This window comes from Bubalus kerabau, chromosome 1, assembly GCF_029407905.1.
Source record: "Bubalus kerabau isolate K-KA32 ecotype Philippines breed swamp buffalo chromosome 1, PCC_UOA_SB_1v2, whole genome shotgun sequence".
Lineage (NCBI taxonomy): Eukaryota > Metazoa > Chordata > Mammalia > Artiodactyla > Bovidae > Bubalus > Bubalus kerabau.
Window position 1 is genome coordinate 57,060,198 of NC_073624.1, and position 12,669 is coordinate 57,072,866.

At 41.3% G+C, this 12,669-nt stretch overlaps 1 protein-coding gene and 1 pseudogene across 1 annotated transcript in view; both read left to right on the forward strand.

Annotated features, from left to right (window-relative positions):
- SLC5A8 (solute carrier family 5 member 8) overlaps positions 1 to 12,669 on the forward strand; it is a 66,085-nt gene that overhangs the window by 20,910 nt on the left and 32,506 nt on the right. Inside the window, exons 4-6 of the mRNA XM_055575816.1 lie at positions 737 to 804; positions 2,026 to 2,180; positions 4,914 to 5,054. Coding sequence (XP_055431791.1) covers positions 737 to 804; positions 2,026 to 2,180; positions 4,914 to 5,054 — 364 coding nt within the window. The remainder of the gene's footprint in view (positions 1 to 736; positions 805 to 2,025; positions 2,181 to 4,913; positions 5,055 to 12,669) is intronic.
- Positions 6,989 to 9,469, forward strand: LOC129641212 (adhesion G protein-coupled receptor A3-like; annotated as a pseudogene).

The following is a 12,669-nucleotide window of genomic DNA, read 5'->3' on the forward strand; positions in this document are numbered from 1 at the left end:
GGCAGACAGATTCTTATCCACTGAGCCACCAGGGAAGTTTTGCCCCTCTACTTCTTAAATAAATGGTAACAAATGATATAAGCTTTTCTCTTTCTTGGGCTTCCCTGGTGGCTCAGAGGTTAAAGCGTCTGCCTCCAATGCGGGATACCGGGGTTTGATCCCTGGGTTGGGAAGATCCCCTGGAGAAGGAAATGGCAACCCACTCCAGTACTCTTGCCTAGGGAATCCCATGGACGGAGGAGCCTGGTAGGCTACAGTCCACGGGGTCGCAAAGAGTCTGACACAACTGAGCGGCTTCACTTTCACTTTCACGTTTCTCTTTCTTGGTCCCATTTTAGTAACACGGACAGCTTGTCTTTCAAGGAGTGGTAGAAAAATGTGTTTATTTGAACCATGACAACAAATATCCTATGACCCCATTCAGTCTGGGTAACCACCTCCCAATATCAAGCAGTTTCTCAGCTTAATTATAATATAAATGCTTTTTCATGTATTTGATTTAGCCAATGTCGGATCCTGTATAGTGTTTGAGGGTAGACGCCAGGTCTATTTAACTCATTAAATAAATTTTTGAACTCTATTTGTTTTGGTACATTTTTTGAGATTTGGGCCTAGTTTAGGGTAAGAGGGTATAGAGGTAGGTGCCCAGTAAATGATATAGCCTCCTGCTGATGATTTTTTGAGAAGTACTGGTGTATGTTTCACAGTTATACATGCATTTTCTTTTCTTCTACAGTCACGGGATTTGATCTGTGGGGTGTAGTAGTGGCTACTGGTGTGGTCTGCACATTCTACTGCACTATGGTATGTCAAGAACCTTATTTCTCCCTTTACCCTATACATTGCTTTGCAAAATTAAAAGTTTCAATCAATGCATGCTGCAGTCTGGGTTGTTTATATTTCCTTCCCACAATAACTTATTTTTTATAAGGAATATTCAGTCCAGGGTAAAATTTGATCCTTTGTAAAACATTGATCATAACTGATATTTTTTCTTCATTTGAACCATGCAGTGGTCCCCAATCTTGTTTCATAATTTGCTCATATTGCTGTCATGTTATTATAGCTATGCTCACAGTATTCCTTAGCTTAGTGATCTGAGATAATTTCCCATTGCCTTTAGGCAGGAGTGACAGTAAAAATATGTAAGAACCAGTATGGCATGGGCACTGGTATTATCATTGATGCTGATCCTTAGCAGTGGTGCAAGTCTTGTGCAACCTGTGATACTCTAAGTCTTAATACTTTAGTTGTTTGATGATGTAGAAGACAAAGTCTACAAAGAGGGACTCGGTAAAGTTCTGGAGGGGTACACTTGGGCAGTGACTAGTACGAAACAATTTTATTTTTTCAGTAACTGGTATGTCCTTCTTTGTGCTAATCCACTTGCCAATACAGAAGATGTAGGAGAGGTGGGTTTGATCCCTGGGTTGGGATGATCTGCTGGAGTAGGAAATGGCAACCCACTCCAGTATTCTTGCGTGGAAGATCCTATGGACAGGGGAGCCTGGTGGGCTACAGTCCAGGGGATCACTAAGAATTGGATCCCCTCAGAGCACACATGCATGCCTTCTTTGTGCATACTGTTTGACCATCAGTCCTGCCTATAGGATAAAATCTATGATACTGCAATTTGACTCTGAGTTTTATTCCTAACAATATCCCCACACCACTCCACTTTTCTCCAAAATATATATCTGGACACACTAAGCATGCCATGTATTTTGAATTCTAGGAGCCTAGCAGGCTACAGTCCACAGGGTCACAAAGAATCGGGCATGACTGAGTGACTAAGCATAGGCTTTTTGCCCATGCTGTTTTCTCTGCTGGGAGGACCTTTCATTTTGGATTCTGTTTATATTTGAAAGTTTGATCTAAGTACTACCTTCCTGACTATCTCCCTTGGGTGCACTTCTTGGCCAAGATTCATGTTTTCCTTATCTTTGACCAGGAGAGTGTATAAGCATGTAAGTGCTTAATAATGTCTGGTAGAAGCATTAATCCTAATGTACTTTTTCCTCAAAGGGTGGTCTTAAAGCAGTCATCTGGACGGATGTTTTTCAAGTTGGAATCATGGTGGCTGGCTTTACATCTGTGATTATAAAGGCTGCATTGATTCAAGGTGGAATCAGCACTATTATAAATGATGCCTCCAATGGAGGAAGATTAAACTTCTGGAAGTAAGTTGCTTTTTTGGTTAAGTATTTACTTCTTGGTTAATAGAATGTTCCTTTTTTTTTCTGTAAAAAGTCTCTTGGCTGAAATAATAAATTTATATTAGAAAACAAACTAACCATTAAAGTCATGGTACAAAAATTTGAAGCTGGCACATAAAAGTGTAAGAAGTTTTCACTTTAAGGGTGGAAGCAGTTGGGTGGTACTTAGTTACATGGTGCTAAGGATGGTGCTTCCTCCTGAGAAGGGATTGATAGCAAAAGAGTATTTTCTTCCAGAAATTAAAATCTGAGATAGGTTGAAAGGTAGGGGTAGGGAGAGAAGGGAAGATATAGTGGAGAGGTAAGGAAAGGAAACCTTTTAAGAGAAAAACACTAAAAGATAGTGATTCCATTTTGACAATTCTTTGTTTCAAGCAGCCTAGAGAATTCCTCTTTTAATATGGCCCTCGTAATATGTAGTATATTATTATTATATATGTGTGTATTTTATATGTGAATATTATTTAATGTATATTATGTAATATTAAATATTATTTCTAGAATATTGACTGGAGAAGTTATGGCCAATGCCTCAGGTATCAGCATTACATATGATATAATGTCTTCAACAACTATTCAACTTTCTTAAAGAAGGCTAATGGAGAAACTAGATATTTCATCACAAATATATCACACAATTTAAAAGACTATTTAAAACACTTTATCTTTTGGAATGATAGTGTCTTCCTTATACATCATGTTCAATGTGCAGGGGGGCTCATTTTGACATGAACCAGCTAATTTTCTTTTTAAGCTCTGCTATGAGATAAGCAAGCTGAAATCACTGGCAAGAGGAAAGAAAATCACTTTACACTTGGTGGCTCTCTTCTAGTTATCTGAAAGAAGGTGTTAGTGTTTGAGAATAAAGTTAGAAATTGGACAGGGTCAATGTCTTAATTTGCAAGAATGAGTTACAGTGAATCAACTCCAACTGTTCTCAATATTTTTAAAGAAAATAGAGCCTCCAGTTGGCCTAGCTTAGGCTTGATTCCATCCATTAGCTAGGACAGAGTAGAACATTTTGATTGACCATCATTTAGACTATTTAATGGAAAAATGGTTATTTTCCCAAGGCAAACCTAGGTTGCTGTTACTAGAAGTGTTAATTTCTCAGTCATGTCCAACTCCTTGTGACCCCATGGACTGTAGCTCATCAGACTCCTCTGTCCGTGGGATTCTCCAGGCAAAAATACTGGAGTGGGTAGAAGAGTGGGGAATAGATACCAAGAGGCAGAAACAACCAGTGGCCACTCGGTAGACCTGGATTACTTCCAAATCTCTTCCTAGTCAGCTAGGTTGAGGGGAAAGGGTATGGCGTCAATCAATTTTTCTGCAAAATAACTGTCAGTTTATACAAAGGGTAAATACATTGCTGCATTGAAATAATAACTTATAACCAGTAAGAGATTCCAAAAAGTAAAAGATTAGACATTTTTATGACCCTTACAAGGTTTCCAACAATTAAGGAATAATGAAAAGCCTTATTGTATATCCCTTGTTATTCAAATATATTTTAAGAATATGATGGTGGACAATAAATCTGCTCTGGGTAGGATAAATGAAGAGAAGGATTTTGTGTTGATATTTTCCATATGGTCTATGTTTGGCATATGTATTCTGTATTGCCAAAACCAAAACCACTAAATTGGGTGTTTTAAATCTTGTCTTACTTTCTTCCAGTAACTCACAGAACCCTTTAGCTCTTGACGTTTATTAGCTAGTATAGTAGCCACTTTCTTTATGGGAGAAAGGGCCAACACCCTTGAAACTCTTAGCCTTTGATATTAACTATTAGAGAATGGAATAGAGGCTCTCATCTTTCCATTAGAATGCTGAAAACACATAAAGTTGTAGCACTTTACCCAAATGATCTCAAATATAAACTTTGAAGTGAAATTGCAGAATTTCAGAAATGCAGAATGTTTCCATTAAAGCTAATTTTGCAGAAAATTTTCAAGCTTATATTGTGTATCAGAGATGAACAGACTCATTCCTTCCAAGATGATACAGTAAGAAGAATTAAAAGATGTATTGAATGTGGAAGCTGAGCTTTCTTTGTAATTGTATTTTGTTTCAGTGCCATAGTGTGACTTTCAACTATGAGTATGTAGATGGTGCACACAACATTTTAAGAACATGGTTATAATGACATGGTAGTTTTAAACATGAAAACCTTTAAACTGCATTAATTGAATTCTTCAGCTTGAATATAAAGTAGAACTGGGACTATAAATGTTCCGGGAGAGGAATTATACACATGAAATGTGTTGATATTATGTTTATTTCAGTACCATATCTGTTGCTCCAATGTACCTAGGAATTGCTTGCTCTCTCTTTCTTCAGCTTCATGATCTTCTTTGATTACAGCATGGCAGACTTGTTTAAATAATTTCCTGTGGCCATGAGAGAACAGTTTCTACAAATGTTCACAACAATTGAAACATTCATTTTGGCCCCAGTCCTATCCAGAATTTCCAAATCTCTGAAAGTATTGATTTTTTTATTTCACTGAACTTGTTAGAAATATTTCTACCTTTTACATTACTTAATCAATCTGTACATATTTGTGTGTGTATATATATATATATTTGTTTATATTTATGTAAGTATACATTGCTTGCTTCCAAAACACTCTAGAAAGACTTCTGTAATAGTTTACTGAGAGTTCAAATTTGTTTTCTGTTTGTTTTCATTTAGCTTTAATCCTAACCCTTTGCAAAGACACACATTCTGGACCATTATTATAGGAGGGACCTTCACGTGGACCAGCATCTATGGCGTGAATCAATCCCAAGTGCAGAGATATATTTCCTGTAAAAGCAGGTTCCAGGCAAAATTGTAAGCCAAACTATGGTATATGAATCGTGAATAACTATCAATTGTCTTTATGGATGCTTAGAAGTCAAGCTTTGCTGGAGTTTGTCTTTTGTATCATAAAATTCTAAGAGATAAATGATATACTTACAAAAGGGTCACATAGAACAAAGTGGTACTGTATGTTTTGAATCAGATATTTTAAAATATTTATATCAAGTACCTCTATTTCTTTTGTCTGCCTTCTGATGGATGAGGATAAGAGGCTTGTGCAAGCTTCCTGATGGAGGGACTGGCTGTGGGGAAAAACTGGGTCTTGCTCTTGTGGGCAGGGCCACACTCAGCAAATCTTTAATTCAGTTTTCTCCTGATGGGTGGTGCTGTGCTCCTGGTGGTCCAATGGTTAAGACTCTGTGTTTCCATAGCAAGGGGTGAGGGTTTGATCCCCGGTTGGGGAAATAAGATCCCACATGCCACATGATGTGGCCAAAAGAAAATTTATATCAATTATTAAGTAAAACAAACCTTATCAAATAAATAGGCATTTATTTTGTATCTCTTTGCATAAGGAAATATAAGGAATAAAAATTATAAATATGTGGCTCTTATCATAAAGGACAGAGGATTTGTCTGTGAGATGGTGGATGACATCATCAACACAATGGACCTGAGTTTGAGCAAACTCTGGAAGATAGCGAAGGACAGGGAAGCCTGGTGTGCTGCAGTCTGTGGGGTTGCAAAGAGTCTGACATGACTTAGCAACTGAACAACAATCATGAAGGAACATAGCATCAAATTAGGAAAATATATGCAACTATGTGAAAAGTGGAAGAACACTAGAGGTATAACAGTTCCCTGAAACAATGTAACAGTAGAGGAAATGTTCTAGAGCATTGTACTGCCAGATGTGTTGTTTCATTTTATATTCAGACACAGTTATGGGTTTATAACCTGGTTCTAACACTTGCTACTTGAGTAATGGGGTGAGTTTCTTAGACTTTCTGAACCTCAGTTTCTAAACTTATACAATGAGTATATCACACATCTTGTGGAGGAATTATAAAATACTGTGTCATGCATGTGGCCGGGATCCAGTAAATGTGAATTCCCTTTTCCACCTCAAATCCTGGGATGTGAAGGCAGGGATGAATGAGAGATTCCTGCTGAGCAGGCAGGTCCTGAAGGAAGACCACGTGTGGGCTGGTGGAGAAGAATGGGAGAGCATTCCAGGTAGGAAGAGTGATTTGCCCAAAGCACAGAGGTTGGCTTCCGACCTCTTATCATGAGCCCTCTGGAGGGCTTCCCAGGTGGCACTAGTGGTAAAGAACCTGCCTGCCAAAGCAGGAGACATAAAAGATGCGGGTTCAATCCCTGGGTCGGGGAGATCCCCTGGAGTAGGAGATGGCAACCCACTCCAGTATGCTGGCCTGGGAAATCTTGTACACAGAGGAGCCTGACGGGCTACGGTCCATGGGGTGGCAAAGAGTCAGACACTACTGAAGTGACTTAGCACATGCATGTACAGAGGTCGGAAGGACAGCATGGTCAGGGGAGTCTCCAGCCCATCTTGGCTTGTGCAGAGTGTGAGCAGTGGCTGGTTTTTTCTCAGGAGGCCTCAGATAAACTTGGTGACCAGCATTCTTAATACTGATAAATAAGGCTGAGTTGGCTTTCAGGCATTTTGAAGCTTTAAAACTATAAGAGTAACAAGGTGATTGAAGTAGGAGGAGTAGTATTCTCTTTGTATTAAGGGAGGATATTAAAAATAAGTGATAGGAGGAGGTGGAGGAAGCAGCGGCGCTCCCGCCCGGCAGTAGAGCGGCGCTGGGACCCACGCGGCCGTGACCCCGCCGCTCGCCTAGGGCCCAGCGCGGCAGCTGCGGACAAATGAGCATGTCGGCGCCGAGGAGGGCGCGTCCTCCGGCCACCACGAGACTCCCGGCGCCGCGGGGCCCGCGATGCGCTCCAGTCCGCCGGGGCACCGGGGCGGCCTGCTAGGCCAGCGCAGCGTCGCTCGGCCCGCAGGCCCCGGCCGGCCGCCCGGCCCCCTGCGGGGCCGCCCGCCGCCGCCCCTTCTGCTGCTGCGGCTGGCGCTGCTCGCACTGCTGGGCAACGGGGCTGTGGCGCTGCCCCCGGGCTGCAAGCACGACGGGCGGCCCCGAGGTACCGGGAGGGCGGCGGGAGCCTCCGAGGGCAAGGTGGTGTGCAGCAGCCTGGAGCTCGCACAGGTCCTCCCCCCGGACACGCTGCCGAACCGCACGGTCACCCTATGGTGTGAACATTGATACCCACCACATCCCCGTTAATGTGACGCTGCGTCGAATTGCACTTGGAGCAGATGCTGTGGCTGCCCAGTGGGATTTCGATTTGCTGAATGGACAAGGAGGCTGGAAGACAGATGGGTGCCATATACTCTATTCGGTTGAAAATATCACTACCATTCAGTGCTACTCCCTTAGTAACTATGCAGTTTTAATGGATCTGACGGGATCCGAATTCTATACCCAGGCAGCCCATCTCCTGCACCCTGTGGTCTACACTACTGCTGCTATTCTTCTCTTGTGCCTCTTAGCGGTCAGCGTCAGTTACATATACCAGCACAGTTTGATTAGAATCAGTCTCAAAGGCTGGCACATGCTTGTGAATTTGTGCTTTCATATTTTTCTGACCTGTGTGGTCTTTGTGGGAGGAATAAGTCAAACTAGAAATGCCAGTGTCTGCCAAGCAGTTGGAATAATTCTTCATTATTCCACTCTTGCTACAGTACTATGGGTGGGAATGACAGCTCGGAACATCTACAAACAAGTCACTAAAAAAGCTAAAAGATGTCAGGACCCTGATGAGCTGCCACCTCCACCAATGCTCAGGTTCTACCTGATCGGTGGTGGTATACCCATCATAGTTTGTGGCATCACTGCAGCAGCAAACATCAAGAATTACCGCAGTCGGCCAAATGCACCCTATTGCTGGATGGCATGGGAACCCTCCTTGGGAGCCTTCTACGGGCCCGCCAGCTTCATTACTTTTGTAAACTGTATGTACTTTCTCAGCATATTTATTCAGTTGAAAAGACACCCTGAGCGCAAATATGAGCTGAAGGAGCCCACCGAGGAGCAGCAATGGCTGGCAGCCAATGAAAATGGAGAAGTCAGTTATCAGGACTCCATGTCTCTGTCCCTGATTTCCACATCAGCTCTGGAAAACGAACACACTTTCCATGCTCAGCTTCTGGGGGCCAGCCTTACCTTGCTCTTGTATGTTGCCCTGTGGATGTTTGGGGCCTTGGCTGTTTCTTTGTATTACCCTTTGGACTTGGTTTTTAGCTTCTTTTTTGGAGCCACATGTTTGAGCCTCAGTGGTTCATTCACCATTGTGTCAACAGGGTGGATGTCCAGCTCGCATAGATCATGACTTGCTGCCCAGGAAGGAGCGCCTATTCAGTCCAAGTCAACATGCAGCCCCCCAGCTCCAGCCGGCCCAGTGGGGAGGCTCCCAAGTGCACCAACAGCAGCGCAGAATCTTCATGCACAAACAAGAGTGCTTCGAGCTTCAAAAACTCCTCCCAGGGCTGCAAATAAACCAACATGCAGGCTGCTGCGGCCCAGTGCCACACCAGTTCCCTACCTTTGAATGCCATGCCTCAGCTCGATAGTAGTCTGACAGAACATTCAATGGACAACGATATTAAAATGCATGTGGTGCCTTTAGAAGTTCCATTTCGAACAAATGTGCACCCAGGCCGCCATCATAAAAACAGAAGTAAAGGGCACTGAGCCAGTCCATTTCGAACAAATGTGCACCCAAGCCGCCATCATAAAAACAGAAGTAAAGGGCATTGGGCCAGTAGACTCACGGTCCTCAGAGAATATGCCTACGACGTCCCCACGAGCGTGGAAGGCAGTGTGCAGAATGGCCTGCCGAAAAGTCGGCTGGGCAGTAATGAAGGACACTCTCGGAGTCGGAGGGCGTACTTAGCCTACAGAGAGAGACAGTACAACCCTCCCCCCCACACGCAACAAGATAGCAGTGATGCCTGTAGCACGCTTCCCAAAAGCAGCAGGAATTTTGAAAAGCCTGTTTCAACTAGTAGTAAAAAAAGATGCAGTAAGGAAGCCAACTGTAGTTGAACTTGAAAGTCAGCAGAAGTTTTATGGCCTGAACTTGGCCATTCATAATGGGCCAATCAAAAGCAGTGGGCAGGAGGCACCCTTGCTGGGTATGGATAGCACTGGCAATGTGAGGACTGGGTTATGGAAACACGAAACTACTGTGTAGAGTTGGTGGGCTTCCTGGGTAAGAAATCCATATAAACTGTGATAGTCACATTCCTTTAAGCTATGAACATGTAAAAGCAGACTGTTTACAGCCACCTTAGGGATTCAAAAGAATTTTGAATAAACTTTTAAGTTTTGGATTTTGGGTATTTTATATCCCCCAAGTGTTGCTTTTTTATGAATTTTAGAAAAAGCCTCTAAAACAATGTTTCAGTTGTCAAAGCACCAGCAAGATATTTTGGGAATCTGAAATGTAATTTTCTTGAAATCTGTAGTATCTAGTTAACGTTTCAGGCTTGTATTTAATACAGTAAATAGGTGTTTGCCATTGTGTGAAAAAAAATATGTGATGTCAGATATAAACATATGAGAGTAAGTTGGTTTAGACATTATCTATGTTTGGTAAATTTCACGATGAAAGATCTATATCAATATGAGTATAGTAACTGGATATGGAATCCCCCCAAAGTGAGCATAGGAATGCTGATATTTTAAGACACTTTAAAGAAATATAATTTATATATCCAGTAATCTATCCACATTAGAGCTGATGTCCCTCCCAAAGTAATTGTGCACAGGCTCTTCTTTGGGAACATGTTTCTTTGAGAATATGGAGCTCAAAAAGCCCAATTTTATAACTAAAAGAATAGCATCAGAGCTTTCTTAGTAGAAAACAATTTCCTTCCAAATAGTCCAATGGTCTCTTTAACAAGAACTCAGGGGAACCATTTTCTCCCAGTTTCTAACATTGGCTCCATGGAAAGAATGAACCCCAGCCAAAGAGTCAAGACCTACTGACACTGATTGACTGGATATAGTATCAGATGTTGATAAGTGGTCTATCTGACTGGCATTAAAGTAACATAAAACATAAAATAAGATATTAACTCATATATAAATGAGGTACGGTGACTGAGTAGGAAAGTGTCTGGGTATATTTCTGGTGATTTGGAGATGACATATAGTTATACTACTTTTAATTTTTTAAAACATTTTTATGTTGGAGTATACTAAATTAACTTATTAATTTAGTTTCAGGTATATAGTGTTGGGGTCCTTTAATGGACTGGGACCTGGTCGTCTGGAGGCGACAATAAGAAAATGAAAGAGATAGAGAGGCTGATACTCCCTGGTTTATGCAGAAAACCAATAAAGCCCTTGACACAGGACTTGCATCTCTCACGAAGGCACCGGGCTCCCTCTCGAGGGGGGTTATAGCACAGGGTGCCTTCTCAAGAGAGTCTTAGAAGCCCGGGCAGGACAGTGAGCAAGACGGGTCTCTGCGCTGCAAAGAATCAGCTGAGGAGAGAGAGAGAGAGAAAGAAAGACACGGGATCTCAAGCTCTGATGGAGCAAAGGTGCTTTATTGATTTCTCTGTGAGTATAGAAAGGCTGTGGTACAAGAAGTTTCTTTCGACAGTGCTAAAGATCAGAAAACCAAATGTACAGCAACAGTCACCACGGGAACAAGGGATTAATAATGGTCACAAGGTCAGGAGACAATCCACATCTCAAGAAAGGGGATCAAGACTAAGTAGTTTTGTCGTAAAGAGAATGTTTACTAAAGGAGATTCAAGCCTGTCTCACACAATGACCTCAGTTCCTGGGAGCAGCGTGCTGTTCCACTTAAAAAGAAACAAAGGACTTGTGAGAAACAGCACGTAGGAATCCTCCTGTTAAACATTCCCTGACAATTCCCCCTTATTTATTTATAATATTTGTAAAAAGAGTTCTGACCATTAGAGTTTGTTTAGTTTTAACAATCTTGGCATGAATCTTGGCAACGGTAGATGACAAATATAATTGTTAAGACAATCACCAAAATTACAGTTTTAGACCCGATGCTGTGAGTAATGCTTTGAAACCATCTGCGTGGGTCTAGCCCAGATAATTGATCAGCTAGTTGTTCAGCTAAAGTTTTCAAATTAGTGGAAGAGGGCAGATTATTAGAAAAGGTTTCAAATATGTCTTTTTGTAATATTTGTACATTCAGAGAGACATTTTCATGTATGTTTTGTAAATGAAATTTGATTTGTTCCTAGTTGTAGGCTTTATTATTGAAATGAACAGGAGTAACACAAAATTGAGTAGAATTCCAATCATATTTTGGCATCATCTGTTTTTGTACATCTATTAATTGATCTCCAACCCATCTGATAGCTGTTTTTAGTTTCTGTATTTCATCTTGCATATCCTCATCTATCTGAGCCTAAGTGGCCTGCATAGTATGGGCATCTTTAGTCCAATTTTGAATAGAATTATGTATTTGAATTGAGGTTTGTAAAACAACACCAGTAATAGCAGCAGTGGTGCAAATAGCTATTAATCCCAAAATGCCAAAAATCAGCCATCCAATGAATCATTTAGATTGTCGGAACAATTCAGTAAGTAACTGGGAAGCAAGTCCAGCCATGGGACCTTCTTCCCAGGGCTGCTGGAGATTTATTGGTAACCACGGATTATGTCAAGATTGAAGAATCAAAAGGGAGTCATTTCTCAAGGAAATAGAGAAGTTAAGACAAGTATATAATTTACAATTTATGCAAGTTACAGAACGTAAAGTCGTACTGAATTGTAAATTTCCTATAGCTGCAACAAAAGGAAGTGGAACATAGGCTTGTATAAAATATGATTGATTATAATGAAAGAAATAGTTTCTATGGCTATGATTGCTTCCTGTGAAATGTCTAGTCCAAGTCCCAAGTTCCTCGGTGCTTGCAGCAAGTTTCCAGGTGTCTCATTGTTTATGCCCAATCTGTTTATCAAGGACGATTCGAGGACAAGGGGGGTGGCCATTCCACCGTCAAGTCACCCAAGAAGTCCTCTGTCGTGGTAATGTTCCATTGTAGTATTAGTAACCTTCTATGTTATTTGAGTGACATAATCATACACAGTGTTGTTAATATCATTTGAGCAGTTAGATAACCATATACTATGGGGTCCCCAATCAACAATTGTATGATTAGCCATAAACATTAATTTTCCTGATTTGGCCTGACATTTGTCCCAGTGAACAGGAATATATTTAAAGTTCTTGTTAGTAAACCCTTTACATAGTGTTCTTTGTTCTTTCCTTAACTCTTTCCCTAAAGTTTCAGTAGTATAAACATGGTTCATGGACAAAGAAAGGGTAGTAAATAATCCAAGCAGTGTCTGAAAGTCTTCCTTTAGAGGCAGGGTGAAAGCCTAAGTTTGTCGGCTAACATTTATGCATAATTCTGTTGGGCCCATATAAAAAGGAAGGACTTCATAACCTAGAGACATATTAATTAGTTTTTCTTCTTTTTCAGGATGAGAGGGCTCCTCCAACTTCCAAGGAGGGGGCATATGTGTTGAGTCATTAGTGGATATGATTGGTCCTATAT